General features: G+C 38.3%; 1 protein-coding gene across 1 annotated transcript in view; it reads right to left on the bottom strand.

The window, feature by feature from the left end:
* The window catches only part of LOC136883233 (uncharacterized), a 170,993-nt gene that overhangs the window by 11,760 nt on the left and 131,785 nt on the right, over positions 1-27,448 (bottom strand). Inside the window, exon 5 of the mRNA XM_067155435.2 lies at positions 4,451-4,616. Within this exon, the coding sequence (XP_067011536.1) occupies positions 4,451-4,616 (166 nt within the window). The remainder of the gene's footprint in view (positions 1-4,450; positions 4,617-27,448) is intronic.

Here is a 27,448-nt window from a genome sequence, read left to right as displayed (position 1 = left end):
GAGGAGTTTAAGAAATATGGTTTAAACATCAGCAAGACCAAGACAGTGGTGATGAAAGTGTATGGGGAAGGAGCAGAACCAATAGTCATGTTAAATGAAGCCCAACTGGACAGCGTTCCAGTTTTCAAATACTTGGGTAGCGTTATATCAAATGACAACCTAGCAAAACATGAGGTGAACAATCAAATCAATAAGGCAACACAATTTTACCACCACGTAAGACACCTGCTGTGGGATGAGCAAATACCCATGAAAACAAAAATGACATTGTACAAGTCCTATTATATACCAATTCTTACATACAGTCTCAAAACCACAACACTGACCAATAGAGATAATTCCAAACTTCAGGCAGCTGAAATGAAATTCCTATGCACTATGATCCAGAAAACCAGGAAAGACAAGATTAGGAATGAGAAAATTAGAGAAGAAGTAGGAAGAGATGATTCTCCCCTCAATAAGATTCAGATATCAAGACTGAAGTGGTTTGGTCACATGAAGAGGAAGCCAGTAAACAGAACTGAAAGGAAGGAATTTGACAGAAAAGTAGAAGGAAGACAACTCATGGGAAGGCCACGAAGGAAATGGATAGATTTAGTTAAGAACGACATACTGCTGAGAGGTCATAATTGGGACAAGTTGGTGGAGGAAGAATGGTACAAGGACAGGATGAGATGGAGGAGGCTCATATACCACACCCGGGAAACTGGAGGTGGTTTAGGATGACGATGATGAAGTTCGTATATCTGGGGTCAGTCATTAGGACACAGGTTACTATGTGAAAGGGGATAAAAAGATGTATTGTCCTAGGTGGAACTGCAATGGTTAAACTCACTAAGATTTGGTAGAACTCGGCAACATCAAAAACTACGAAGATGTGCTTGGTTGAATCATTAATACTTTCAGTCGTTTTGTACAGCTGTGAGACGTTGACCATGAAAGCTAATGACAAAAATCAAATTAATGCCTTTCAGATGTGGTGTTGGTGGATGATGCTATGTATAAACTGGATAGAAAGAAGAAAAAGGGCTTCTATTAGAGACAAACTAAGCATCAAGAAACATCTATCTTCCCATGTGAGTGAGGGTTACCTTCAGTTCCTTCGCCCTGTTTTTAGAAGAGAAGGACAGAATTTAGAAAGACCACTTTGCAAGGCAAAGTTTAAGGCAGTAAACCATGTGGAAGAACAGCAAGTATTATCTGCGCACTTTTTATTGATATATCTCCGGGGTGAGGAGTAAGGAGGGAGCTCTCGTGGTACCAGTAGTACTGCCAACTGAATGGAAATGAAATCTGAATTGAATCGATAATATGATCGATCGATCAATATGAATTTTGCTAAACCTTTGTTATCTTAAGCCAACAACTGTGTCACACACACATTATATAACATTTCTCGATGCGAATCTTATTCCTAGAGTGAATTCTATAGTTTGGCTTTGCTGTGTAAATAACAACAGTAGTAGTACGTAAAGTGTACGCCAGATGTCGCACAGCGATGCGTAAGCAATTCATAGTTTGTATTTCAAAGGTTGCTAGTACGAATATCGAATATTGCCGAGGTCGACCAATTCAGTACTAGGGTGTAAATGTATCCAGAAAAGGTGCGCAGATAATAGATGGTTAGATCAAGTGAAGACAGTCACGTCTTCAGATTGTATTAAGAAAAGCTGAAGACTGCTCTGGATGGAGATATGAGGGTTTCACAACCAAAGTGGACCAAGTTCACAAGTGGTCAGTTTGGGTATTAATGCTATCTGGGACTAATCAGTCTTCGATTTATTCACTGATATAGTGAACTAAGTCGATGACTCATTTGCTACTTCACAGAGCGCAGCACTTTCTGTGCAAGGTGAAGTTTACTAAGAATTTGTCTCTGCCATAGTAAACCAAGTCCATTAATCTAAAGACCATCCTAGTTTGTTTGTGAGTGTATGTGTTTTATTTGGTCAATAACAAGTCTAACAATGAAGTTTATATTCCTAATTCATTACCTGACACACTGGGTGCAAATTATCAAATCATCAAAGCAGGAGAATCCTCATTTTAAGGTGATCAAGATGAAGAGAGAGGAATTCTTATCCACAGAGGCTTTGGAGGAAGCAATCACCAATAGGAAAAAGACTGCTGATGGTCAAGCCTTCAATTCGCTACAAATAAGGTGGTTAACGCAGTGAAAGTTTGCCCATTCAAAACATTTTTCAAGGAAACTCTGAATGAAGAAAAGCTTGTGCAAAACAAGAATTCAATAGATCATTCTTATCATTGTTGCCTCTCATTCAAGAGCCCCTATAGGGAATTCAATGAAGGATCTCTGAAGCTAAGAAAAAGGACTTGATGGACCTCTTGCCCTGTGTACCTCCAATTCATCATCACTTCTTCAAGAATTTCCCAGTTTAGATTACTACAAGATCAACTGATATTGTAAACAATGCAGATGATCACAATGATGAATTTATGCACACTAATTGAGTTGAATTGCATCGATATGGTTATGTGGAAGGAATGTCTGAAAAAGCTCTATTTTTCTATTAAATTATGTTAGAAGCACAAATAATTGTCCAACTGATCCCCATTGCAAAGTAAATTGAACATTTCAATACACTGCTTAAATGGAAATTTTTGTTTCACCCAATAAATTAAAATTCATAACCAGAGTGAATCAAGTCCATTTTATGTTTTACAAACTGAAATTGTTCTCTGCATTTAATAACATGTCATTTCATATGTATGCCAACATTTAAGTTAGAAAATACCCTAAATATTAACCATTTTCTAAAATTAATTTATATTTCTAGAAATTAATTATGAGGAAAAAACTTTAGGACTCAATTTCTCTAAACTATTCCAAATGGACTTGGTTCACTTTGATTATGAACTCCTCATATATCGTCAAGGTTGCAACACATAAATGATAGTTAATGAGGTCATCAAATAAAGACAGCGGGTTATAAGTGGGTCTGTCCTGTCAGTATTTACCGTTTTCACTAAAACGTAGTTAATCTACATTATACATTAATTGCACATGTTTCAAGAAATTTATCCCATTCTCTTCATCAACAATATCAAAAGAACCTGCAAAATGTCCTTGCTTTCTAGGGGCCTTCATCTTCTTGCTTCACTCATAAGACAAGTTTCCTTTGTCTTCCCCACCTGTTGCTCCCAGCACGCTCAAGGCTTGTAAGTGCCTTCAATCAGTGCATATCTTGCTGCAGAGTGACACATTTTATGTCCCCATGTTACAGTGTAAGTCTTCTCTCATTCCTTCAATATCATGTTTGTTAATATTCAGTTTGTGACACTTTTTAACACATTCACTGCATATTTGTACAGCATGACATACCCACCAACCTGAGCAAGATATTTGCATAGAACTCTTTAAAACTTATAATAATTTGAATTTTTGATTGTTGGTATGACAAGTTATATTGAACTCGTGGACTTATCACACTTATGCGCCTGGTGCATGACCCACAAGATGATTGAAATTGAGAGGTCATACTGGTCATGGGTCGGATCACGTGCCAGGCGCGTGGGTAGATTACTGTGCCTTATTTACCGTGGATAATGAACAAATGCATAAGTATGATTACGAACATAAATATAATCATATTTGCACTTCTCTATTATAAAATTTTATGTCACAGTGTCTTTATCATTGCAAAATTGCCAACTGCTGAGGTGTTATTTCTTCTGTCAAAGCATGCCATTTATTGGGTGGACCTCATGATGTTGAAGGAATGGCATTGTTGGCCATCTGAACAAGATATAAATAAAGTGATAAAATATCATGACTCAGTCAAAAATGATTACTACAAGTTTTTTCATGTTACTGATAAATATGATGCAAGAATAAATGACAATTACAAGTTCAGTCCTTTCACTGAACTTATTGCAGTACAGTAGTAAGGTAAGGGTAAGGGTGTATTCTGCCCGAAGGCAGGTCCGAACCTCCGCATAGGTGTGTCTGAGCCAGAGTTTACATACGGTAGGGTAGTGAAATTTATTTCAAATGAGCGGTATCACTCCTAATTCTCTTGAAGTAATAATAAACAGAAAATACAGTGTCTTACCTTGCATTAAAGTTGTCTTGATCGTCAAAGATCCCAAAAAGAATGGCACATATGACAAAAACTGCGGAGAGGAAATATGCGGGAAATAGAATACGCATGTGCAAATCTGGTTACGGTTGAACCTGCTAGTAGACTGGACTTACATGATGTGTGGGATGTCAAGGAGAGACTTTCTTACCATGCAGGAAACCTGTAATTCATGTTTCCTCGCGCCCGTCCCATGACGCGCTAGGTGTGTGAACCACACATGCTTATAAACTAGCATCACGCACTGAGCGTGTGATCTGCACTGAACGTGTTAACTTTTATTCTCTTTTTATTTTAGAAATAATAAGAATGTCAATTAATAGCATGTAAATAGAGAAAGGTTTGCTTACCTATTGCAGGGATGGAATAAACCATAGAACGTAGAACGGAGAGGATAGCTGCTCCAATTTCCTTATTAATGGCCATGTAAATGGCATAGACAACCAGGAACAGAAACATGAAAATGGCCAGGCCTGTCATCAGAATTAGCCACGTTTTGGCCATTTTAGGGTTTTTCTACAAAGAAAGAGAGTGATACATTAGTTTTGATAATACAGGAATAAATAATGGTACCATAACCAGCTACACTTGTTTTGGAAGCATATTAAATTACAGAATGGTATGAGATTATACGGGAAAGAACTTTCACAGATGATACCTAAAGTGACGTAGCTGTGAGCTTGAATTGTGAAGATAGTGGGTTCAGCCTTGACTGTCAACAGCTGCAAAGATGGTTTTCTGTGGTTTCTCATTTTCACACCAGGTCTTAATTAAGGCCATGGTCACTTCCTTGCTACACCTAGCTCTGTTCTATCCTATCGCCACCATAATATCTGTCTGTGTTGGTGTGATGTAAATAAATAAAAAATCATTCTAACTGCAATGTGTGGTAGTAGCTCAGTAGCGGTAGGAATGGGACAGACTAAGAAAAGAATCAGACTGATTTCAGAAGAAAGCAAAATGATACTGTGTAAAATAAGTGTTTGAGGGATTTAGGTTGTGTTTTCTTCTTCTTCTTCTTCTTCTTCTTCTTCTTCTTCTTCTTCTTCTTCTTCTTCTTCTTCTTCTTCTTCTTCTTCTTCTTCTTCTTCTTCTTCTTCTTCTTCTTCTTCTTCCAAATAGGCCTACTTGGGACCATGCTAGTTCAACTGTTGTTGATCTTTCCTGAATCATTGTTGGTGGCTTAACTCATTTCCGAGTAAGTAACTTCTTCCAATAAATCACTTCTGTCTGTGAATGTACTTTCTTTTCTAAGGCCTTCCCAATGTGGGATGGGCAGTGGTAATCCTAAACAGGCCTGCCTGAACACAGATGCAGGACTGAATTCCTGAGTAGTCACAGGGTCTCAGAGAGACAACCATCACACGTTTGCTGCCAACGTGCAGGTCTGAACTAGGGGCTTCCAGATTCACCCGTAACCTGCCCCTACCATCCGTATCCCATCATCCTGGAATTAGTGACATTTGGAGGAAGTGCCACTGGCGTGGGTTTGTTTACGGTGGATCTCAGCTTGCCAGGAAGTGACCCACGCACCGTGATCTCGGAGCTGTGTACTGCAGCACATATGGAATGAGACATGCAAGATCAAACACCGAGACTGCAACGAACTGCCGCAAACTCAAAGTACTACTGAGGTGCACCTTCACAGCCAGTTCGTCTGGCATGACCTCTTCTACCTCCATGACCGCTGGGAACCATAAGAGTATGGGATTCCTTCTCCATTCATTTTGCCATTGACCAAACACTTGATGGGTTCCAGTGTCATTTCCTACATTGAGAGGACCATCACCCTACTTAAAGGGGCTCATCCACTCAAAGCCGTTGGCCCCTTTAGGAAGTCTAGTTCTTTACAGCCGCCTGACACTCGGCGTTGAGTCGCTGGTTGTATGGACTTACACCATTACCGTAGCAGAATATCTGGCCAGACACTTTGCCCAGTATTATAATGTTCTCTCCTGGTTTAGCTCCTTTCTTTCCTCCAACGAGGGTGCACCTTTCTTCTCCTGGAAACCTGAAAACCACAGACTTTCTTCAGAACCTATCTCACAGTCTGTCTGCCAGCCCTCACTTCTTTTATGTCCTCCTCAGTCTCTGCCATCCCTGTGCTACGGACTTTCTTGTTTCTCCAGAAGGTGCACAGGTTGTTGCTCAGTCTGTTGGGAGACATTCTTACCATATTACCATAGAAAAGTACTCTATTTTTTTTCTGGCACAGTCCAACAGACTCTCTATTTGGGAGCGTAGCTCTGAATTCTGTTGTCTATGGTATTTTCCATCTTCCAATACAATATCTACAATATTTCTTAGAATTCTTCTCTCTCTGACTTTCAGGTTTTCAATGACAGATACTCACAATGTTTACACCTTTAACTACTACAATTAAGCACTTCAAGACATGTCATCTGGACTTAGTCTTAACTGGATGAAACACATTTTAACTACTGTCCTTTACTAGAAGAGTCCACTATGTTTTAATGCAGCATGTTTCATTAAATTTTAAAACTAGGTTTCATACTTGTTTTATTGTATACTAGCTGTTTCCCATGGCTTTGTTCGTGAGGATTTTGTAAGTTGATAAAAATGAATTGTTTGTTGGTACTGCACTAAGACATTAGCTGAAAATCCCTAAAGTATAAAAACTCACTGAAAAATTGCATTTCATTTACCCCACAACCTCTTTTTAAACCACGTTTGTGGCATTGCCTTTTGGGGCTAAGATGGCCAGGCTACTGGAAGAGCTAAATCTGGAACATGCAACATGGAACTCTACATGTGAGAAACAGTCCTCTTTTAAGTCGGAAAAAGAAAGGGTTTCTTTATTTCTAAAGGAGATTCCAAATATCAATTTTCATGTCAGTAACATTTTAGTTTTTGAGATATAAGTATCCACATAAAGAGAATTCAACCCCTTCTTCACATATTCTCGATCTCCAGCTTAAGTTGATTTTCTGAAAACAAAAAGTACGTAGGCCTATTATTTCTTTATTTTTAAAGCAGATTACAAATACCAATTTTCACGTCTGTAACATGTTAAGTTTATGAGATATATTGTAGATATACCCATTTCAACAACTGCCCCACTCCTCCGCTGATGGTCAGCGGTTCATAGGGTTCCGGGTTTGATTCCGGGCTGAGTCGGGGAATTAAATAGCGTGTGATTAAATTTTCTGGCTCGGGGACAGGTTGTTTGTTGCAACACTCTCCCATTCATATTCACTCAACACACCACTTTACCAACCACAACAGGAACACGCAATAGGTATTACATCCCTACACATAGGATTGGCGTTACAAAGGGCATCTAGCCGTAAAACAGGGTCAAATCCACATATTTTAGACACAGTTCACACCCGCAACCCCACAGGTGTGGGAAAAGTGGTGGAAGAAGAAGATACTCTAAAAATTCACCCGCCTATTTTTAATCACCCCCCTGAAGTGGATTTTCCAAAAACGTGTGTTCATTTATCTTTAAAGGAGATTCCAAGTACCAATTTTAATGTCTGTAACATCTTCAGTTTCTGAGATATATGTATCCTCATATAAATAATTCAAATCCTTCCTCACTTCTTTTCACCTCCCGCCCCATCCCCCCCCTCCCCCCATCGCCCCTTAAGTGGATTTTCTGAAAACAAAAATTTGTTCTTTAATTTTTAAAGGAGATTCTAAATACCAGTTTTCATATCTGTAACATGTTAGGTTTTTGTGATATATTGCAGAAAATCTCGCTGCTGTAGAATACTGGAACCGACGTTGCCATGGTTACGGCCGTTCGTTTCTTTATCCGATTTCTAGAGCAGGGGTAGTGTGGTTCCAATATCTCTATAATGGTTGGTTTTAGGGCCTTGAAACATGATTTTCTGGTCCGTAGGTCTACCAAGTTTTGTTCTTTGCGCCAAGGGGCTTAAAATGAGCTTAATTTTAACTTTAATTTTAATAATCTCATCAATAAGAGATCCATATTTTACCAATATACTTACCAAAAATATGGACCTTATACCTATTGATCTAATGTATAATTCTCTAAATACAGAAGCCACCCCTCATCTAATTAAACTCTATAATAAACCTAATCATCTTATTACCTTGATATTGGTAAACTACTTATTCCTTACTTCAATCGTAATTGTAAAAATTACAAACATCTTTCAAGGTCCTTTATGACAAAAATTTGTACGACAAATTCAATTTTGCCTATATTAGCCTATATTTTTATATCCCCCCCGGTTGCCCCCTCCCCGCATCCCCCTCGAATTGTTCTGAAAATAAAATACAGCCCACGTTACTCGCAATGTAACTTTCTATAGGTGAAGTCATTTTTAAAACCGGTTCAGTAGTTTTTGAGTCCATCCGTACAAACAAATATACAAATTTTTCCTCTTTATATTATTAGTTTAGAAAATTTGTCATGTGTTTGTCATTTTTAAGGTTATGTGGCTGAAGGTGACCTTATTGTTAAGGTCAAAACTAGTACCACAAAGTCTTGAGGTTCATATGTGTTGTGTTTTGTTTGATGCAGCTCTCCATTCCAACCTATCATGTGCTAACTTTTTCATTTCTATGTAACTGCGTCATTCTACATCTGCTCTAATCTGTTTGTTGACCCCTACCATTCTTACCCCCTACACTTCCCTCAAAAACCACCTGCACAAGTCCTGGGTATCTTAAGATGTGTCCTATCATTCTATATCTTCTTCTGGTCAAATTTAGCCAAATCAATCTCCTCTCACCAATTCAGTTCAGTATTTCTTCATTCATTATTTGATCTATCCATCTCACTTTCAGCATTCTTCTGTAACACTACATTCTAAAAGCTTCTATTTTCTTTCTTTCTGAGTTAGTTATCATCAATGTTTCATTTCCATACAATGCCACGCTCCAGACAAAAGTCTTCAAAAACATCTTTCTAATCTTTATATCAATCCTCGAAATGTGCAGATTTCTTTCCTTAAGAAAGGCCTTCTTTGCTTGTGCTAGTCTGCATTTTATTTTCTTCTTACTTCTGCCATCGTTAGTTATTTTATTAACCAAGTAACAATATTCCTCTACTTCCTTTAAGACTTCCTGCATCACTTAACTTTGACTGCACTCCATTACTTTTGTTTTGGACTTATTTTTTTTCATCTTGTACTCCTTATCCAAGACTGTCCATACCAGTTAGCAATTTCTTCAAATCTTCTGCAATCTCAGATGAAATAACAATATCATCAGCAAATCTCAGGTTCATATAATTGCATCAGTGATAAAAGTGTATTGAATAGGAGGATCATATTTTTATTTTGAACTGTGATCTTTGAATATGTTGTCGTGCCTGGGTGATAAGGCATGATCTGCTAATGCTGACTTATCTGGTTAATTAAAACGAATTCATCTGTCATGTTCCTTGATGTGTTTAGATACCAATCTTAAGAGATCGACAATAGTCTGCAGCATGAAGTAGCACATCTTCATCACTAGTGCTATTTTGTTTGTCAATTGTCCTGATGAAGATTGACATACTGTTGGTCAGTCGACATGTTGCCTTTTTGTTTTCACATCTTGTGTAATTTCTTCCACGTGGAATAGAACCAAAAAAAAAAAAAGAAAATGAGTAGAATTAGGAATGGTTGAGGAAGTAAGGAAAGACTGAAGGGACTTACCAGGCAACGGAAATTTAGCAAAGAAGTCAGCTAAGGGAAACATGATGGCAAACATACAAAGGTCGATCAGATATAAAAGGGATTTTTGTTCCTGAACATCCACAGTCAGTAGGACTGGCCCCGTGCTTGTGCTATGCTTATGTGGGACTGTTAGGAGTGGGGAGAGTGCGCTGTTAGATATTTCCCGCCATTTCGTCAGTAACACTCACGATGTTGGAGCAACAGGTGCACCCCTCTCCCCTGCGCAATGCATAACTATAACATTTCTTGCTCGTGAAGGAGTTACAGTGGCGGAAATTTGCCAGTGATTGACTGCACAGTTCGGTGATCAAACATTGTCAAGGACGCATGTGTGTAAGGAGTGGCAGAGGAAAGGGAAGGCAGTACCAGTGAAAGCCAAGGCTAGACTGTCCGCTGGCAAGGTTCTTGCAATCATTTTTTTGATTGGCTTGGCATTTTGCCGATTGATTTTTTGCATGAGTGATGCACAATCAATGCTGCTTACTGCTGCGAGCTGTTGAACAAGGCGAGGGTTGCATATTGCTGCAAAAGACAAGACCAACAGATTCGACAATGCGTGGCCCCAGACTGCAGCTCTGTCTCCAAGCTGCAGGAAATGCACTGGACTACACTTGATCATCCTCCTGCCCTGCAATTTCCATTTGTTCAGACCACTTAAAGAACCTCTAGGAGTTTGGAAGACTTTGTGTGCAACTGGCTGGTGACACGATCCTGTTCTTTTTATCTTGAGGGCATCAAAAAGCTGCCCATACACTGGGACAAATGCATTTCAAAAGCAGGAAACTATGTGGAAAAATAAATTGCAATTGCCTTTTGTTTTTCAATAAATGAATTTAAATAAAAAATAAAATCCCATTTATATTTGATCTCCCTTCATAATTGGCAGTCATATGAATGTCACTCTAGTTTAAAATGGAAACATACGTATGGGTATGTAGAGGTAAGAGTTGGCAATATTGCCTTGGCAGAACAATGTCTTTGTTTTAGTACACGATATGGTTTCCCCTAGAAAATAAAGAAGACAAGAGTTGTCGAGTCTTGAATAAAGTCGAGATCTTTTTCTTGTGCAAATAGTAGTGGTAATAAATTACACTAATGAGGCTGAATACGTGATAGGTACCTAAAGGCAGAAATAGGTTCCAGGAATCATTAATGAACAAGGGGAATGTAAATATGTGTTAGGATTGTCAGAAGGTAGAAGTATTCAGGCAGCACTATGTAAAGATAGTTGGATATAAGGATAACGTCCAGGTACAAAGTATTGCAATTTTCCTATGATGACAAAAAATGTTTACAAAAAGATACAAAAGTTGAAAACTAGAAAAGCAGCTCAAATTGGTAATATTTGAGAGATATACTAAATATTAGAATCATTCTGTATTGACAGTTTTCATTTTACAAAGGAAATTTAATATGTCCTTATCAATACATACACATCTTCATTATTAGATGGAGTAACAATAGTCATACATGTTTCAACTTGTTTAAGCCATCTAATTATGGAGATATGTATGTATTGAATAGGACATAATAAATTGCCTTTGTAAAGGGATATACTAAAGGCAGTGGATAAATTTTTAACAAGTTGCTTTACGCTGCACCGACACAGATAGGTTTTATGGCGACGATGGGATAGGAAAAGGCTAGGAGCAGGAAAGAAGTGACTGTGGCCTTAATTAAGGTACATCCACAGCATTTGCCTGGTGTGAAAATGGAAAATCATGGAAAACCATCTTCAGGGCTGCCATCAGTGGGGTTCGAACTCACTATCTCCTGGATGGAAGCTCACAGCTGCGCGGTCCTAAATGCACGACCAACTCACCCAGTAGGCAGTGGATTGGGATATAGATCTGAAGTACTTATTTGATTACCATTTGTATGAAAGAGTTATACCAAATGAATAGAGAGTTGCTTCAGAAGCATTTGTTTTTATATTAGACACGTTTATGAAATTACTAACTGGTCTGATAGAAGCCAGTTTGGGTTTAGGAAAGGTTATTCCAGTGAGACTCAACTTGTAGGAATCCAGTAAGCTAGAACACATATTTTAGATTCAGGAGCTCCAATGGGCTGCATCACTGTTGACCTATCCAAGACTTTTGTAGGGTAGATCATGGGAGATAACTGATAAGTATGAGGGCTATTGGACTAGACTAAACATTGACTGAATGGGTCACTACATTTCTAGAAAACAGATATCAGATAATTAGAGGAGGTAAAGCTTTATCTTGTCATGTAAAAAGCAGCGTGGCTCCTTTCAATACAGTATTCTTATATATGTAAATGGTAAGAGTAAAGAACTGAAATCACAGAAAAGACATTTTTGTGGATGATATTATATTGTAAAATGTAATAAACAAGATACAGGATTAAGAACAACTGCAAAAAGACCTTAACAATGTGAGGTGGACAGCAGATAATAAGATGGCAAATGGGTTACAAAGCTTGTTGTACGTTTCACCACAAGGAAACATCCTTTGTATGGTGTTGGTGGAGTGGAAGCACCTCATGGGGATCACTGTAAGTATTTAGTTTTTATGTAACTGTTGATATCATGGTCATAGCTACAGGACCTCTAGTTTCATGTGACTGCTGATATCATGGTCATAGCTATAGGACCTCTAGTTTCATGTGACTGTTGATATCATGATGATAGCTATAGGACCTCTAGTTTTATACAACTCTTGATATCATGATGATAGCTACAGGACCTCTAGTTTCATGTGACTGCTGATATCATGGTCATAGCTACAGGACCTCTAGTTTTATGTGATTGTTGATATCATGGTTATAGCTACAGGACCTCTAGTTTTATATGACTGTTGATATCATGGTTATAGCTACAGGACCTCTAGTTTCATGTGACTGTTGATATCATGGTTATAGCTACAGGACCTCTAGTTTTATGTGACTGTTGATATCATGGTTATAGCTACAGGACCTCTAGTTTTATGTGATTGTTGATATCATGGTCATAGCTACAGGACCTCTAGTTTTATATGACTGTTGATATCATGGTTATAGCTACAGGACCTCTAGTTTCATGTGATTGTTGATATCATGGTGATAGCTACAGGACCTCTAGTTTTATATGACTGTTGATATCATGGTTATAGCTACAGGACCTCTAGTTTCATGTGATTGTTGATATCATGGTCATAGCTACAGGACCTCTAGTTTTATGAGACTCTTGATATCATGGTCATAGCTACAGGAGTGACGAAAGAATGCCAAAAAAGGTGATAGAAATGCAAATGCAAGGAAGGAGAGGCCGTGGATGACCACGATTGAGATGGACGGACACAATCCAACACAGTATTATAGGAAGAAACCTGGACTGCGACACAGTGTTGGAGGAGGAGTGGTGGAAAGGCCGAAGAAAATGGAGAGGAACCATATTTGCCCCTACCCGGCTACAGCTGGATAAAGGGAAATGATGATGATGATGATGATGATCTACAGGACCTCTTGTTTTATGTGACTGTTGATATCATGGTCATAGCTACAGGACCTCTAGTTTTATGTGATTGTTGATATCATGGTCATAGCTACAGGACCTCTAGTTTTATGTGATTGTTGATATCATGGTTATAGCTACAGGACCTCTAGTTTTATGTGATTGTTGATATCATGGTCATAGCTACAGGACCACTAGTTTTATATGACTGTTGATATCATGGTTATAGCTACAGGACCTCTAGTTTTATGTGATTGTTGATATCATGGTCATAGCTACAGGACCTCTAGTTTTATATGACTGTTGATATCATGGTTATAGCTACAGGACCTCTAGTTTCATGTGATTGTTGATATCATGGTCATAGCTACAGGACCTCTAGTTTTATGAGACTCTTGATATCACGGTCATAGCTACAGGAGTGACGAAAGAATGCCAAAAAAGGTGATAGAAATGCAAATGCAAGGAAGGAGAGGCCGTGGATGACCACGATTGAGATGGACGGACACAATCCAACACAGTATTATAGGAAGAAACCTGGACTGCGACACAGTGTTGGAGGAGGAGTGGTGGAAAGGCCGAAGAAAATGGAGAGGAACCATATTTGCCCCTACCCGGCTACAGCTGGATAAAGGGAAATGATGATGATGATCTACAGGACCTCTTGTTTTATGTGACTGTTGATATCATGGTCATAGCTACAGGACCTCTAGTTTTATATGACTGTTGATATTATGGTCATAGCTACAGGACCTCTAGTTTTATACTACTCTTGATATCATGAAGATAGCTACAGGACCTCTAGTTTCATGTGATTGTTGATATAATGGTCATAGCTACAGGACCTCTAGTTTCATGTGATTGTTGATATAATGGTCATAGCTACAGGACCTCTAGTTTTATATGACTGTTGATATTATGGTCATAGCTACAGGACCTCTAGTTTTATATGACTCTTGATATCATGAAGATAGCTACAGGACCTCTAGTTTTATACGACTCTTGATATCATGGTGATAGCTACACGACCTCTAGTTTTATGAGACTGTTGATATCATGGTCATAGCTACAGGACCTCTAATTTTACATGGAAGGCGAACCACAGAGATATATTTTAGTTCAAAAATCCCACATGCTGGGATTATTCAAAGCCAATATCTATGCAAATTGGCTATTAAGCCCACTAAATTCAAATTCACACTTTATTCCAATTCATTCTACATGAAAATGCTTAAAAAATTTCTAAATACAGTTTGAGGGAAACCAATGTTCAAATAATATCATTGTATTTGTACTGCAAGCACATTGAAGAAAAAGACTAATCATTAATGAGAAATCCAAAACTAAAGTTCCAAATAATATGAGGTCAGCAAACAGACAAGAGTTCAACTACTTACCAGATAAGAATGTGATTGTTAGCTAGTGCACGGAACAAAAACACATTGGTGCAAAATTTGGTTTCAGGGCACTTTGTTCACAGTTTATTGTCAGCAGACACTTCGTCCACACTTTCTTGGTCCACAGCTACTTTATCCATACATTGTTAATCCAAACAATTCTTTGCCCATATGTGCTATAGGACATACACAATCAGCATCTGGCTGCTTTGGTCCTTGAAGTATGGATGAAATGTTATTTCATAAAAATATTAATATTTATTTAATTAATTATATAACTAATTTATTTATTTTGGAATTTACTGCTGGGAGTGTCTGAGGACAGGTTCAGCTCATCTGGTGCTGGTTTTTAATTTTGTCATGCATGCGCAACCTCCACGTCTGGATGTGAGATGTTGATGATGATGCTGATGAGGTAAGGAGACGATGAAACTTTGTATCAGCACACAGCCTACTCTTGTTGAAGTACACCCAGAGATCTCCTCAAGGCTTAACGTCACCATCTGATGGACGAATTACGAATCAGCATCACATGTCCTCACACCATACGAACAATGCAGAGAGGTTTGGAATTGAATCCAGGCTTTTGACATGCAGTTAAGTGATTAGAACTTGTATACCACCACCTCTCCTAGCCTGCCAGGCAACATTCTAATATTGAATTTGTTTTCTACCAACAGAACTTGAACTGGCTAGCCACAGAGTCAGACCATTAACCCTATAAGTGCCAATGCTATATTCTGCAGTGCCAAGCATTAATGTTGAAAATTGTAGTAGTTTAGAAAATATTTTGTAAAATTTGTAAATATTATAAGAAACCAACATTATATGCACCATTTTGATCAGAAAGAGTTGTTTCTCAATAAAAGGACATACCAAAAATTAAAATATTAGAAATAAAGATCCTGTATAGAATGCAAAGTTTTTATTGGTTTGAATTTTTGTTATCTTGAAAACACAAAGTGAAAGTGCACAAAAAAATAGCATCATAAAAAAATGGAGAAATATACAAAATGTTCCTCATACAATTCTGAAATAACCCTGAAAGTTTCAAGAAAATCTGCACATAATAATTAACACTTTTTTTTTTTTGCTTTATGTCGCACCGACACAGATGTGTCTTATGGTGATGATGGGAGAGGAAAGGCCTAGGAAGTGGAAGGAAGCGGCCATGGCCTTAATTAAGGTACAGCCCCGGCATTTGCCTGGTGTGAAAATGGGAAACCATGGAAAACCATCTTCAGGGCTGCCGACAGTGGGGCTCGAACCCACTATCTCCCGATTACTGGATACTGGCCACACTTAAGCGACTGCAGCTATCGAGCTTGGTAATTAATACTTCTAGAGCACTTTATGTCACTATACAGAAACAAGAAAACTTTCACTTTTTTCCTTGCAGCTTATTCTGATTCTACTTCCTCTTCCTGGGCTTTCTTTAGTTTGTGTCCCCTTGCTCTGACGAAGTGCTCTAATTGATCCCAACATGTTTCATGAACAGATCAGATGTAGGCTTTTCAAGCGTGTGCTCTATTAACCAGCGTTTCGTCTTAGGACTGACACTAGACTCATCAGAGTGGGATGTGTCAGACTCTACCCACTGATGCTGGGGTGTATGCAGGTGAACTTATCAGAAGCCCATTATAAGAGGCACAGTCTGATAACTGCATACAGGAGATAAATCTCCACAATGGAATTATTGCCCGCCTAGCAATTCTGAATGGAAAATTCTAAGTTCCCATGGAGAGAATTAGATATTTTTCACCAATAGAGCTTGTCAAAAACAGATCAGATGTGATGTCATGTTTTTGACAAGCTCTATTGGTGAAAAATATCTAATTCCCTCCATGGGAACTTAGAATTTCCCATGTTTCATGAACTCGCACATTACATCCTGGACACCAATGTCTGGATCACCCTCGCTTTTCTGCTGTCATCGCATATGCAGTGCACTTCCTCAGTTGTCTGCTATGACGTATCGTCATCTGACAAAGTATCCAAACATCCTCCAGCCTTATCTGGATTTTCAGTGTCCTCAGAATGATTTTCAACAATTTCACGAAAGTCATTACCCTCATCAAGAGCTTGTAAAATATCCAATTTTATTTACTTAGCAATGTTTTTGATTTTGAAGCTGGCATGTTTTTTTACTACAGTCACATGACAACTACTAGATACGAGATTTGTATAGACATGAAACTCCAACAAATACTACCAAAACTGACAACAGTGGTGATAAGTATGAACTAAAGACATTCAAGTTGATGTAGTATGAATGTTTCTCCAAGAGATGTCATAACAGTCAAGTAAACACACATTTGCTGAGGAACTCAAAATTGATCCTGGCACTTTATGGGTTGAAGATTTGTATACCTTAATATACATAGCAACAAGTGGACTATAATAGCAACAAGAATGAAGCCATACTTCTCAGTGTCAACTCTGTTTAAATGTAAACTTAAAAGCTCTTCACTTTGTTGAACACACAATTTCAGTATAAATATCACATTATATATAACATGCCGGTAAAAAGAAAAACATGTTATTAAACAAGGAATAGTCTGACACCAGGAAGAATGTTTTGCTTTGTGTCTTCAGAGTGGAAGATTTCACCCTCAAGTTAGGGGATGTTTAAACTTCCCTGTCTGAAATCCATTTGTCAAGAAATGTCTTAGTTTTCAAATCTATACTTCGATTAACCCTCAGCCTTAATGTTGACTCTCAGGGTTTTATATCTCTTGTCAAGAGATCATGCCTGAAGTGACATGTACCGTGAGTAGATTGACTGCTTGAAACTCCTGGCAGAAGGTTGTGTCTTGGGGAGCTGCAGTTCCAAGGAAGATCTTGTTGAATCCTTCATTGTACAGATTCCAGGACATTTGTCATTCATCACATTTCTGAGTAATTTGTAGGCTAAATTATGAGGGAGTAGTTTGTGTCCAAGCTACAACCTTTTTAATCTTTGTGTACTTATTCCTTGTTTAATGATGCGTTTTGTTACAGGTATGTTATAGTGTAATGTTAAATTGAAATTGTGTGTTCAGCAGACTGGAAAGCTTTTAGGTTTACATTTACTATAATATAAGCATAGAGAACTATGTACTAAATACTTGAAGTACGGTAATAATTTTACATTTTGCTTTATGTCGCACTGATACAGACAGATCTTATGGTGATAACAGGATAGGAAAAGGCCAGGAGTGGGAAGGAAACAACCATGGCCTTGACTGAGGTACATTTGCCTGGTGTGAAAATGGGAAACCACAGAAAACCATCTTCAGAGCTGCTTGCTGACAGTGGGATTCCAACCCACTATCTTCTGAATACAAGCTGACAGCTACATGACCCAAACCATGCATGCAAACACTTGGTAAGTAAGAAATAATTTACCAGTATTGACTTTGGTTTTACTGGGCACTGACTAGGAGTTACACATCTTCCAGTAGTACGTGTTACCAGTTCATTGTCTTCAAATTCTTCATATTGCAATTTTAGTTTATACCATGAAGATCTTGCTGTGCATTCCCATTATTTCTGTACTCCTCATATCTATGCATAATAGCATCTATTTCAGTTTGGTTAGTGAGATATTTTTTCTTTACAGGCTTCCTAACATTTCAATGTCCAATTGAAATAATACAATAAGTTATTTTATTAATTTGGCCACCTAATCAATACAATAAAGCTTGTCTTTGTTGAATTAACATTGACACGTTAATTAAAATGGTACCGGTACATGTTTCGCCTTACATATAGGCATCATTAGCCATGGGTTTAACCTTGAAATAAAAACAGGCACCTGATTTACATATAAATAAAAAAAACTAATTTATGAAAAGCCTTGAGGAGACCTGAAAGAAAATTAACATGTGGTAAAAGACTAGTACAATGTTGGTTTTAAAGACTATGCTATGAGTGAGAAGTTTACATTTGGTGAAAGTATTTGTAATAGTGACATTGGAAGACTACTATTATAAGTAAAATGAATAAATGAACAGATTGTTATAGACAAGTGGTCAAATTGCTATAAAATGATGTTGGCCGACTAGCAGTTAGAACTAAATAATAATGAGAATGATGATCAAAATCGTAATTTTTTAAACGTAATGTTGAATAAAGTAATGTTGAAAGATGGTCGTATGACCAGTAATTATTTGTTTACGTAAGATAAAAATCAAAAGTCAATAGCATATGGTGATATTGTGGTTCACTTTGATGAAGAAGCACGAGGTTGTAGTTGTAAGTTAATATACGAGGCTGGGTTTTTTTTTCAACCTCCGGAGGGTCATAAATGAAAGACAAGTGTACGTATCCAAATGAATTTATTACCAAATGTTAAGTATAAATGTGGTTACTTTTCAACATAATCACCATGAAGGTTGAGGCATTTGTCATACCTGTGGACAAGCTTTTCGAAGCCCTCTGCACAGTATGTTGCCGCCAGTGAGTTCAGATAGGCCCGAACGTTGGTTTGAAGATCTTCATCCTCCTGGAACCTCTGCCCTCCCAAGCCACTTTTTCAGTCCCGGGAAGAGGTGGAACTCACTCGGCGCTAAATCGGGACTGTACGGTGGTCAAAAATGTCCCACCGTAATTCCTCCTGCAGAAGTTGTTGGGCGACACAAGCACTGTGAAGGCGTGCGTTGTCATTAATGAAGAAGATTCCACACGTCAGCATGCCTCGTCGTTTGTTCTGTATGGCCCTCCGCAGTCATCGTAAAGTCTGGCAATAAATAGCTGCATTGATCGTAGAACCCTGTTCCATGAACTCGACAAGCAATACACCTTTTTTGGTCCAAAAAGACTGTAGCCATCATCTTCCTTTCATTGAAGGTTTGCTTAAACTTCTTCGGTTTGTGTGGTGAGTGCATGCATCCATTGACGTGATTGTTATTTTGTTTCAGTGGTGATGTACGAAACCCAAGTCTCATCGCCAGTCACAATTTTCTTCAACAAATCGCCACCTTCAGCCTCATAACAGGTAAGAAACGTCAATGCTGCTGCCATCCGACGATTTTTGTGGTCATCAGACAACATCTTCGGAACCCATCGGGCGCACAATTTCCTGTAGCGCAGGTGTTCTGTTAGGATCTTGTAAACAGATGACCTTGAAACTGCACGAAATTTCTCACACAACTCACTTACGGTAAACCTTCGGTTCTTGCGAACCTCTTGGTCAATTTCGTGAACATTGTCATCTGTAGCGACAGGCTTGCGTCCTTGCCCCCACCTTCATCGTGAACATCGGTCTGGCCTTCTTTGAACTTCCTGCACCATTCACGCACAACACCATCACTCATAACGTTTGGACCGTATACTCGACTCATTCATCGATGAATGTCAGCTGCACTATTCCCTTCTGCTTGAAGGAAACTTATCACACTACGCACCTCACATTTGGCGGGAGCGTCAATAGTAGCGGCCATGTATCCTTGTCAATACCTCGGCTCACACTGGTGTGAGGAAGTTGGCTGTGACCATGGGTAGAGGGGAGGACTTGCGAAGTCACCTTTCATGCGCGAACAGTTCCCACAGCTTGTGTGGTTCTTTACCTGCGCAATGGGAGGTTGAAAAATAAAACGCCTTTGTACAATGTTGATATTGGACCCATGATTGATGACAGTTAACTCTTGAGAGTGGGAATGCCAACCGTCTGCCATGTTGTTCATACGATGTTAGCCGTGGGTGATGTAAAATCATATTGATGTGTTATCTCAGCTTCAATCAATCATCAATGATCTGCATTTAGGGCTATCACCCAGGTGGCAGATTCCCTATCAGTTGTTTGCCTAGCCTTTTCTTAAATGTTTGCAAGGAATTCAAAGATTTATTGAACATTTCCCTTGTAAATAATTCCAATTCCTTTCTTGTAATCCTATAGATGAATATTTGTCCCAATTTGTCCTCTTGAATTCCAACTTTATCCTTATATTATCATATAACCTACTTTTAAAAACTCCACACAAACTACTAACGTCATTCCATGCCATCTCTCCACTGACAGCTCGGAATATAGTGAAGCATCTCATCTCTTTTCTCCCAATTAAGTTGAAAGAAGATATATGATGGTTCAACCTCTCAATACTATTAAAATAAGAAATGTTTTACATTCATACTTAATTATAATTGGCACCAGTTTTGACCAGTATTCTTGGTCATCATCAGCCAATCACAAGTAAGTATAAAAGATAATGCACAGGTAAACAAAATTTGAAGTTTAAATAATTCTGTCAGATGCTGTTCATGAAGCACTATAACACTTTGTGTTGAAATTTCAATGTTATGAAGACGTCTAGAATCAAATACATATTTTTCAGTTGCAGTTCATGAGGCACTGTATAATTTTAGGGATCAGCACTGCATGTCAATAGTTCCGAAAAACATGAAGTTGTAGATCAAATACATAAATGTAGTACGGAGCAAGTTCTTGAAGAGTAGCAAGACATATGTGCCGATCAGCACTGTACTTCTAAAAGTTTGTGGAAATCTGATGAAAAATTTAAAAAGTTCAAGTATCAAGCCTTTAAATGCTGATATGAGTGAAATAGTACAATATAGTTGTATATGATTTGTCGAAAGAAATATATCCAAGTTAAAGAAATTTGTATGTTAGATTTTTGAAGTTATTGAAACATATGACATTACTCCCAAGTCTTCCCAGTTCAAAGTTTGCAACATTTTTTGTAGCAGTAGTCCTTTGTTGGAAATCACTAAGAACAAATTGTGCTGCTTTCATTTGGATCTTTTCCAGTTCTTGTATCAAGTAATCCTGGTGTGGATCCCACACACTGGAACCATACTCTAGTTGGGGTCTTACCAGAGTCTTATATGCCCTCTCTTTTACATCCTTACTGCTATGCTCACATTCCTTCATGCTCGTATGAAGAAAGAAAAGTTTTACATGACTGAATTTAACATTTTCATTACCAGTTGCCTGAGCACCTTGCCACTGTTGGGGCCGAGCCATTTTTAAACGATTGGTGCCAATGGATGACACAAAAGAGATTCAGGGTCATTGTTCCTGCCCAGATTATTATTCATCCTTCCGTTGCTTTCCCTGTGCACATAATCACACTCATTTTCACTGTCTGAAACTATCAGTTCGTTATTGTGCAAAATTATCACATTTCTTCTTTCGGAATCATCCTATTACTACAAAATTTACTCATACTTTAAGGTTAAGTCAATATTCCACCTTTGCAAATACCATAAGTTTATTGTCTATTTATTTAAACAACATTATTGAATAATACGGGACATGTTTCGTCTAACTTGTAGACATCATCAGCCGTAAGATATTCAAGAAAAAGCTTAAAAAAGGACAAGGACAGAACAACACAATAAAATAAATAGGTTGTCGAACACGTCAATCCAAATAGCAAGGATGTTCCAGATTGTTCCAAGTATGATATAGTAAAGCTTGTTGTTAAAATTCTCATGTGTACGGTTTTAAGTTTTTTTGTCAACAGGTTTTGAATGTTTGTACTTGGAACAATCTGGAACATCCTCGCTATTTTGATTGACGTGTTTGACAACGGATTTATTTTATTGTGTTGTTCTGTCCTTGTCCTTTTTTAAGCTCTTTCTTGACTATCTTATGGCTGATGATGTCCACAAGTTAGACGAAACATGTCCCGTATTATTTAATAATGTTGTTTAAATAAATAGACAATAAACTTATGGTACTGTAAAGGTGGAATATTGACTTAACCTTAAAGTATATGTACAACAATATGGACTTTATGATGAAATTTTATTTTATGCAAAAATTTACTCATGTTTGAAGTTTTGTCTACTACACAACCACCATCACATGCTATTTCACTCAAGTTGAAAAACGCCCAAATTGGCTTGTAACCAATGAGTAAAAGCATAAAGAAAGGGTTTACAGTCTTTCTCAAGGAGTTTCCCCTGGTCATCGTATTTTAAATTTTAAGTCAATTGCTAACCTTAAATTGTTTAGAGTTTATATGGAACAACAGGAACATTTCCAGTATTTTGAAGAAAAGAAGATTACCTCTTATTGTGACGTGTGCTGCAAGACTTTAAATATTTGCCCTACTTCAAGGAAATTTTGGAACATTTTACAAATTATATTATATTTCATCTATTAAAAATTTCATTTTGGTTCTGTACTGACATCGCTAAACATGTACAAATGCAAATGTAAAAGATCCATTTTTTTATTTACATGTTTCGTCAAATTATTGAACATTTTCAGCTAATGCCATCAGTATTAAACCATTAACACTAAATATTAAAAGAACAATGGAATAAAATCTATGGGAAACTAGTGTATGAGTCATTAAAATCTGAAACAAAACATCAAATTAAAATATGAATAGAATCTATCAAGTCATGAAATACGATGTATTGATTTGGTGGATCATTTACATTTGCGTCTGTATGTGTTAAATTTTATAGTCGAAATTTATGGGACATCCTGTACTACATGTGCCAATTTTTCTGGGACTTACACAAGATACAAACTTCGAGAAGTTTCCAAGAACACGACAACAAGCATCAAATAAAAAATTTCAATCTGGTATGTTTTAATAAATCGAAAGGTAACTTGGTCATTCATTTTGCTGTGCCATTTCCAGCTGTACTTTCTGGAAGCACGTCATCTTGCGCAATCGCTCCTAGGCCGTCAAGGCTTCTCTTCGGATAAACAAATCTTAAATTTCCTAATGTAGCTTTATTTTATTTTATTCCAAGTTTTAATTTGTCACAGGAGTTTACCCATTGATCTTTCTGTCTGAAATAAATTTTAATTTACAATGGTTTAAAGAAGTTTTACATCCATCCATCTTCATGTTGGCATGAGACAAGCTTTTTCTAATTGTACCTTAGATTAAATTTCAGTCTAAGCTTGACCTCAGTAAATCTGTTTATTTTAAATTGTTTTCCTATGACCTGTATTTTCTTTCTTGAAGGTCATTGCTTTACATTTTCTACTTGTAATTTTCTTTGAATATCAACCCACTTTGTGCAGTGGACCTATTTGCCTTTATATTTAACTTCAAAAGTATTTTGCTTCAAGGTTAGTACCAGCAAGATTGTAAGACTGCAACTTAAATACATCAAGGTTTGTATTTCTATTTTGTGTTTATGCTACCAGTAGTTTTTCTTATTTCCTTTTCTTTGAAGTTTTTAAATAAATAGGTATTAACTAAATTATTCTTTGGTCGAAGTTTGGGCCACAAAAGTCTTTCAATCCCTGACCTCATAGGGTAGCTTCTGCTGTCCACATCCTGCCGTTAGTTTTAACCTTCTTTAATTTTGATTTTATGGTATGGTTTTAATGCTTCTAAATTAAAGCTGCAGTGTTATGGACACGTTAAGAGAATGGGCATAGAGAGGATACCAAGAAAGATCTTAGAAATGGAGTTGAAGGGAAGGAGGCCTAGAGGAAGACCGAGGGACAGATGCCTGAAAGGTGTAAAGAAGGGCATCGAGGCAAGAGGAGGAACTGGGCGACTGTGACAGGAGAGAAGTGGTGAATAGACAGAAAACAATGGAGAGGCTAATGTTCCAAGCTGATCCAGCCTGTGATTGAAAACTGCTCCAGATGATGCCAACGATGATGATGATGATGTTTCAAATGTTTTTCTTTTATAATTGTTATGTAAGGTGCAGGCCTTTGCTGGCAGGACCTAGTGTTTACAGTGCACTATGTCTTCTGGTATAAGCTAGAGCAATTTTGTTACTTTCATAAATCTGTCTCTGTCTTATCCTTGGCTTTGACAATATGAAAGTGACTGAGGTATGAGCGATGCTAGTAATGCCAATTCTTTATGCAGCCAGTCCCTGCTATGAATGGTGTGAAAATGTTGCTTATAGGGTCGGTTGATGCATTTCAATGGGTTTGGCAGACTGATATGTAATAGCAACTCTGGCTCGGAGAGGAAAGCAACGGGAAACTACCTCACTCCTCATTTCCCTAGTACGCCTCTTCAGTGATGCCTAGACCATCCATGACAGCTGATGGCAGAGCTGTTGAGGATCCCACCAGCGGAAGCACTGACAGACTGAACATACATATATACACATGTAAGGTGCTCTATCGCAGCTACACTTATGATCACTCATGTACACAGATTTTATTACGAATTTGAATATTGAATTTTTGAGTGTTTTTTAACTTAATATGAAGGATTGTTTTTTCTATTGGCTTTACGTCACACTGACACAGACAGGTCTAATGGCAACGATGGGATAGGAAAGGGCTAGGAGTGGGAGAGAAGCAGCCATGGCCTTAATTAAGGTACAGCCCCAGCATTTGCCTGGTGTGAATATGTTAAACCATGGAAAACCATGTTAAGGGCTGCCGACAGTGGGATTCGAACCCGCTATCTCCTGGATGCAAGCTCACAGCTGCGTGCCCCTAACCGCATGGCCAACTCAGCCGGTAGAACATTTTTAACCTCATCATCACCATAAGTGGGTTTTTTAAAATCTATATGTGCTAATTTTCGTATCTTACTGTATATTTTTAGCTGAAGATGTTCCAAACTGGAGGAACAAAATATGTACAGTACTAATCTTTTAGATATATTATATTTGTAATCACTAGAGACGGGAATTTGCCTATTTGCCTATTTTATTCCTGTGTTCAGAAACATAGGCTTTTGAGATATAAACCCATTTTAGGGTCCTTTAAGCTAGATTTTGTTTGTTTTATTGTGCCTATAAATGCCTATTTCAGGGGTTTGTGCCTATTTGGAGTATAATTGCCTAGTTGATGCCTTTTGAATCTATTTGAAAGAAGCTTATTTTCTTCCAGTGCATTATATTGTAACTGATGTGCTCGACAGTATTATCTTCTCTTTTCTCAAGATCTGTTTACCCCAAGAACAAAAATGGGAATTCTTGGAAGTCACGAGAAATAGTTCTTGGGAAATTTCCATCAGGAGAAACAAGGAACAATTTGACCTCGAAGCCTTCAACCCCTCCAACCTTCTAAGATATATACGAGAACCAATCAACGTTGAACCCTTATACCTCCTTCTTGATGTGAACTGTTCTACGCTTTATCTTCAGAACGTGTTGTGATTTGTTGTGAAGAAGTGTGTCTGTGGCAATACCAGAAGTAAAATCACTGGGCGAGTTGGCTGTGCGCTTAGCAGCATCCGGGAGATAGTGGGTTCGAACCCCACTGTCAGCAGCCCTGAAGATGGTTTTCCGTGGTTTCCCATTTTTACACCAGGCAAATGCTGGGGCTGTACCTTAATTAAGGCCACGGTCGCTTCCTTCCCACTCCAAGGCCTTTCCCATCCCATTGTCACCATAAGACCTATCTGTGTCGGCGTGACGTAAAAAAAATAAAAAATAAAATGTAATTACCGAGCTCGATAGCTGCAGTCGCTTAAGTGCGGCCAGTATCCAGTATTCGGGAGATAGTAGGTTCGAACCCCACTGTCGGCAGCTCTGAAAATGGTTTTCCGTGGTTTCCCATTTTCACACCAGGCAAATGCTGGGGCTGTACCTTAATTAAGGCCACGGCCGCTTCCTTCCCACTCCTAGCCCTTTCCTGTCCCATCGTCGCCGTAAGACCTATCTGTGTCGGTGCGACGTAAAACAACTAGCAAAAAAAAAAAATTTAATTGCAAAGAAAAATCGTCTAAGTCCTACTGGCTGAAGCCGTGGATAATAGGGGATCCCAATTTCACTGCGGATGGAAAGGTAGTCTTCTGTCAAGCTTGCTGTAAGGAGGAAAGTTCGTTTGCTCCTTTTACTTTATTTTTTTTTTTTTTTTTGACTGAACTACGATTGCATTTCATTGTAGCATTCATAAGCATATTAATTTACGTATTGTGGAAAGTTGTTTTGTTGCAATGCTGTATTAGTCGTGAATTTTCAATAATTGATATTTCTAAAATGTACATAATAATTTAATTACTGAACGAGGAGTTAGAATGCCGGTAGTCTCTTGTGACAGAGTGGATGAAAATTAAAATTTGGTATTTTGAACTCTGATTCAATTCCCATAAAAATAGATATTTACAACTGAAATATTCTTTCTTTCTTTCTTAATCTGTTTATCCTCCAGGGTAGATTTTCCCTAGGACTCAGCAAAGGATCCCACCTCTACCGTCTCAAGGGCAGTGTCCTGAGTCGGGGGATACAACTGGGGAGGAGGACTAGTGCATTGCCCAGACAGCCTCACCTATGCTGAAGAGGGGCCTTGTGAAGGCCTGGGAAGATTGGAAGGGACAGGCAAAGAACAGGGAAGGAAGTGGCCACGTCTTTAAGTTAAGTACCATCCCGGCATTTTCCTGAAGGAGAAGTGGGAAACCACAGAAAACCACTTCGAGGATGGCTGAGGTGGGAATCGAATGCATCCTCTGCTCAGTTGACCTCCCAAAGCTGAGTGGACCCCATTCTAGCTCTCGAGCCACATTTCAAATTTCGTGGCAGAGCCGGGAATAGAACCTGGGCCTCTGTGGGTGGCGGCTAATCACGCTAATTACTACACCACAGAAGAGGACTAACAACTGAAATGTAATAAAATATCATGAATTACTTACACCAGCGCTATGTGTAGGCTCCAGTGAACTCTATTACGTTTCCGCTAAGCCTTCGCGAAACATAGGGCGAGTTGGCCATGTGGTTAGGAGCGCGCAGCTATGAAACTCTGCATAATGCACACGGCCTAACCACCCAAAAGCTGGTTCTATTGCTGTGATTATAAGATCTACGGCCGTGAAAGCCTTTTTTGATATTGTATCTCCAATGGGGGAGCATTTTTTAAACGGAGAAGTCATTTCTCCTTTAGCAGGTTAGCAAACTTGATTTGCTAACACGGCGGGGCCACACAGTTTGGTCCATCTTCTCTCC

The sequence above is a fragment of the Anabrus simplex genome, chromosome 11 (assembly GCF_040414725.1).
Source record: "Anabrus simplex isolate iqAnaSimp1 chromosome 11, ASM4041472v1, whole genome shotgun sequence".
NCBI lineage: Eukaryota > Metazoa > Arthropoda > Insecta > Orthoptera > Tettigoniidae > Anabrus > Anabrus simplex.
This window is presented reverse-complemented; position numbering and strand designations above follow the sequence as displayed.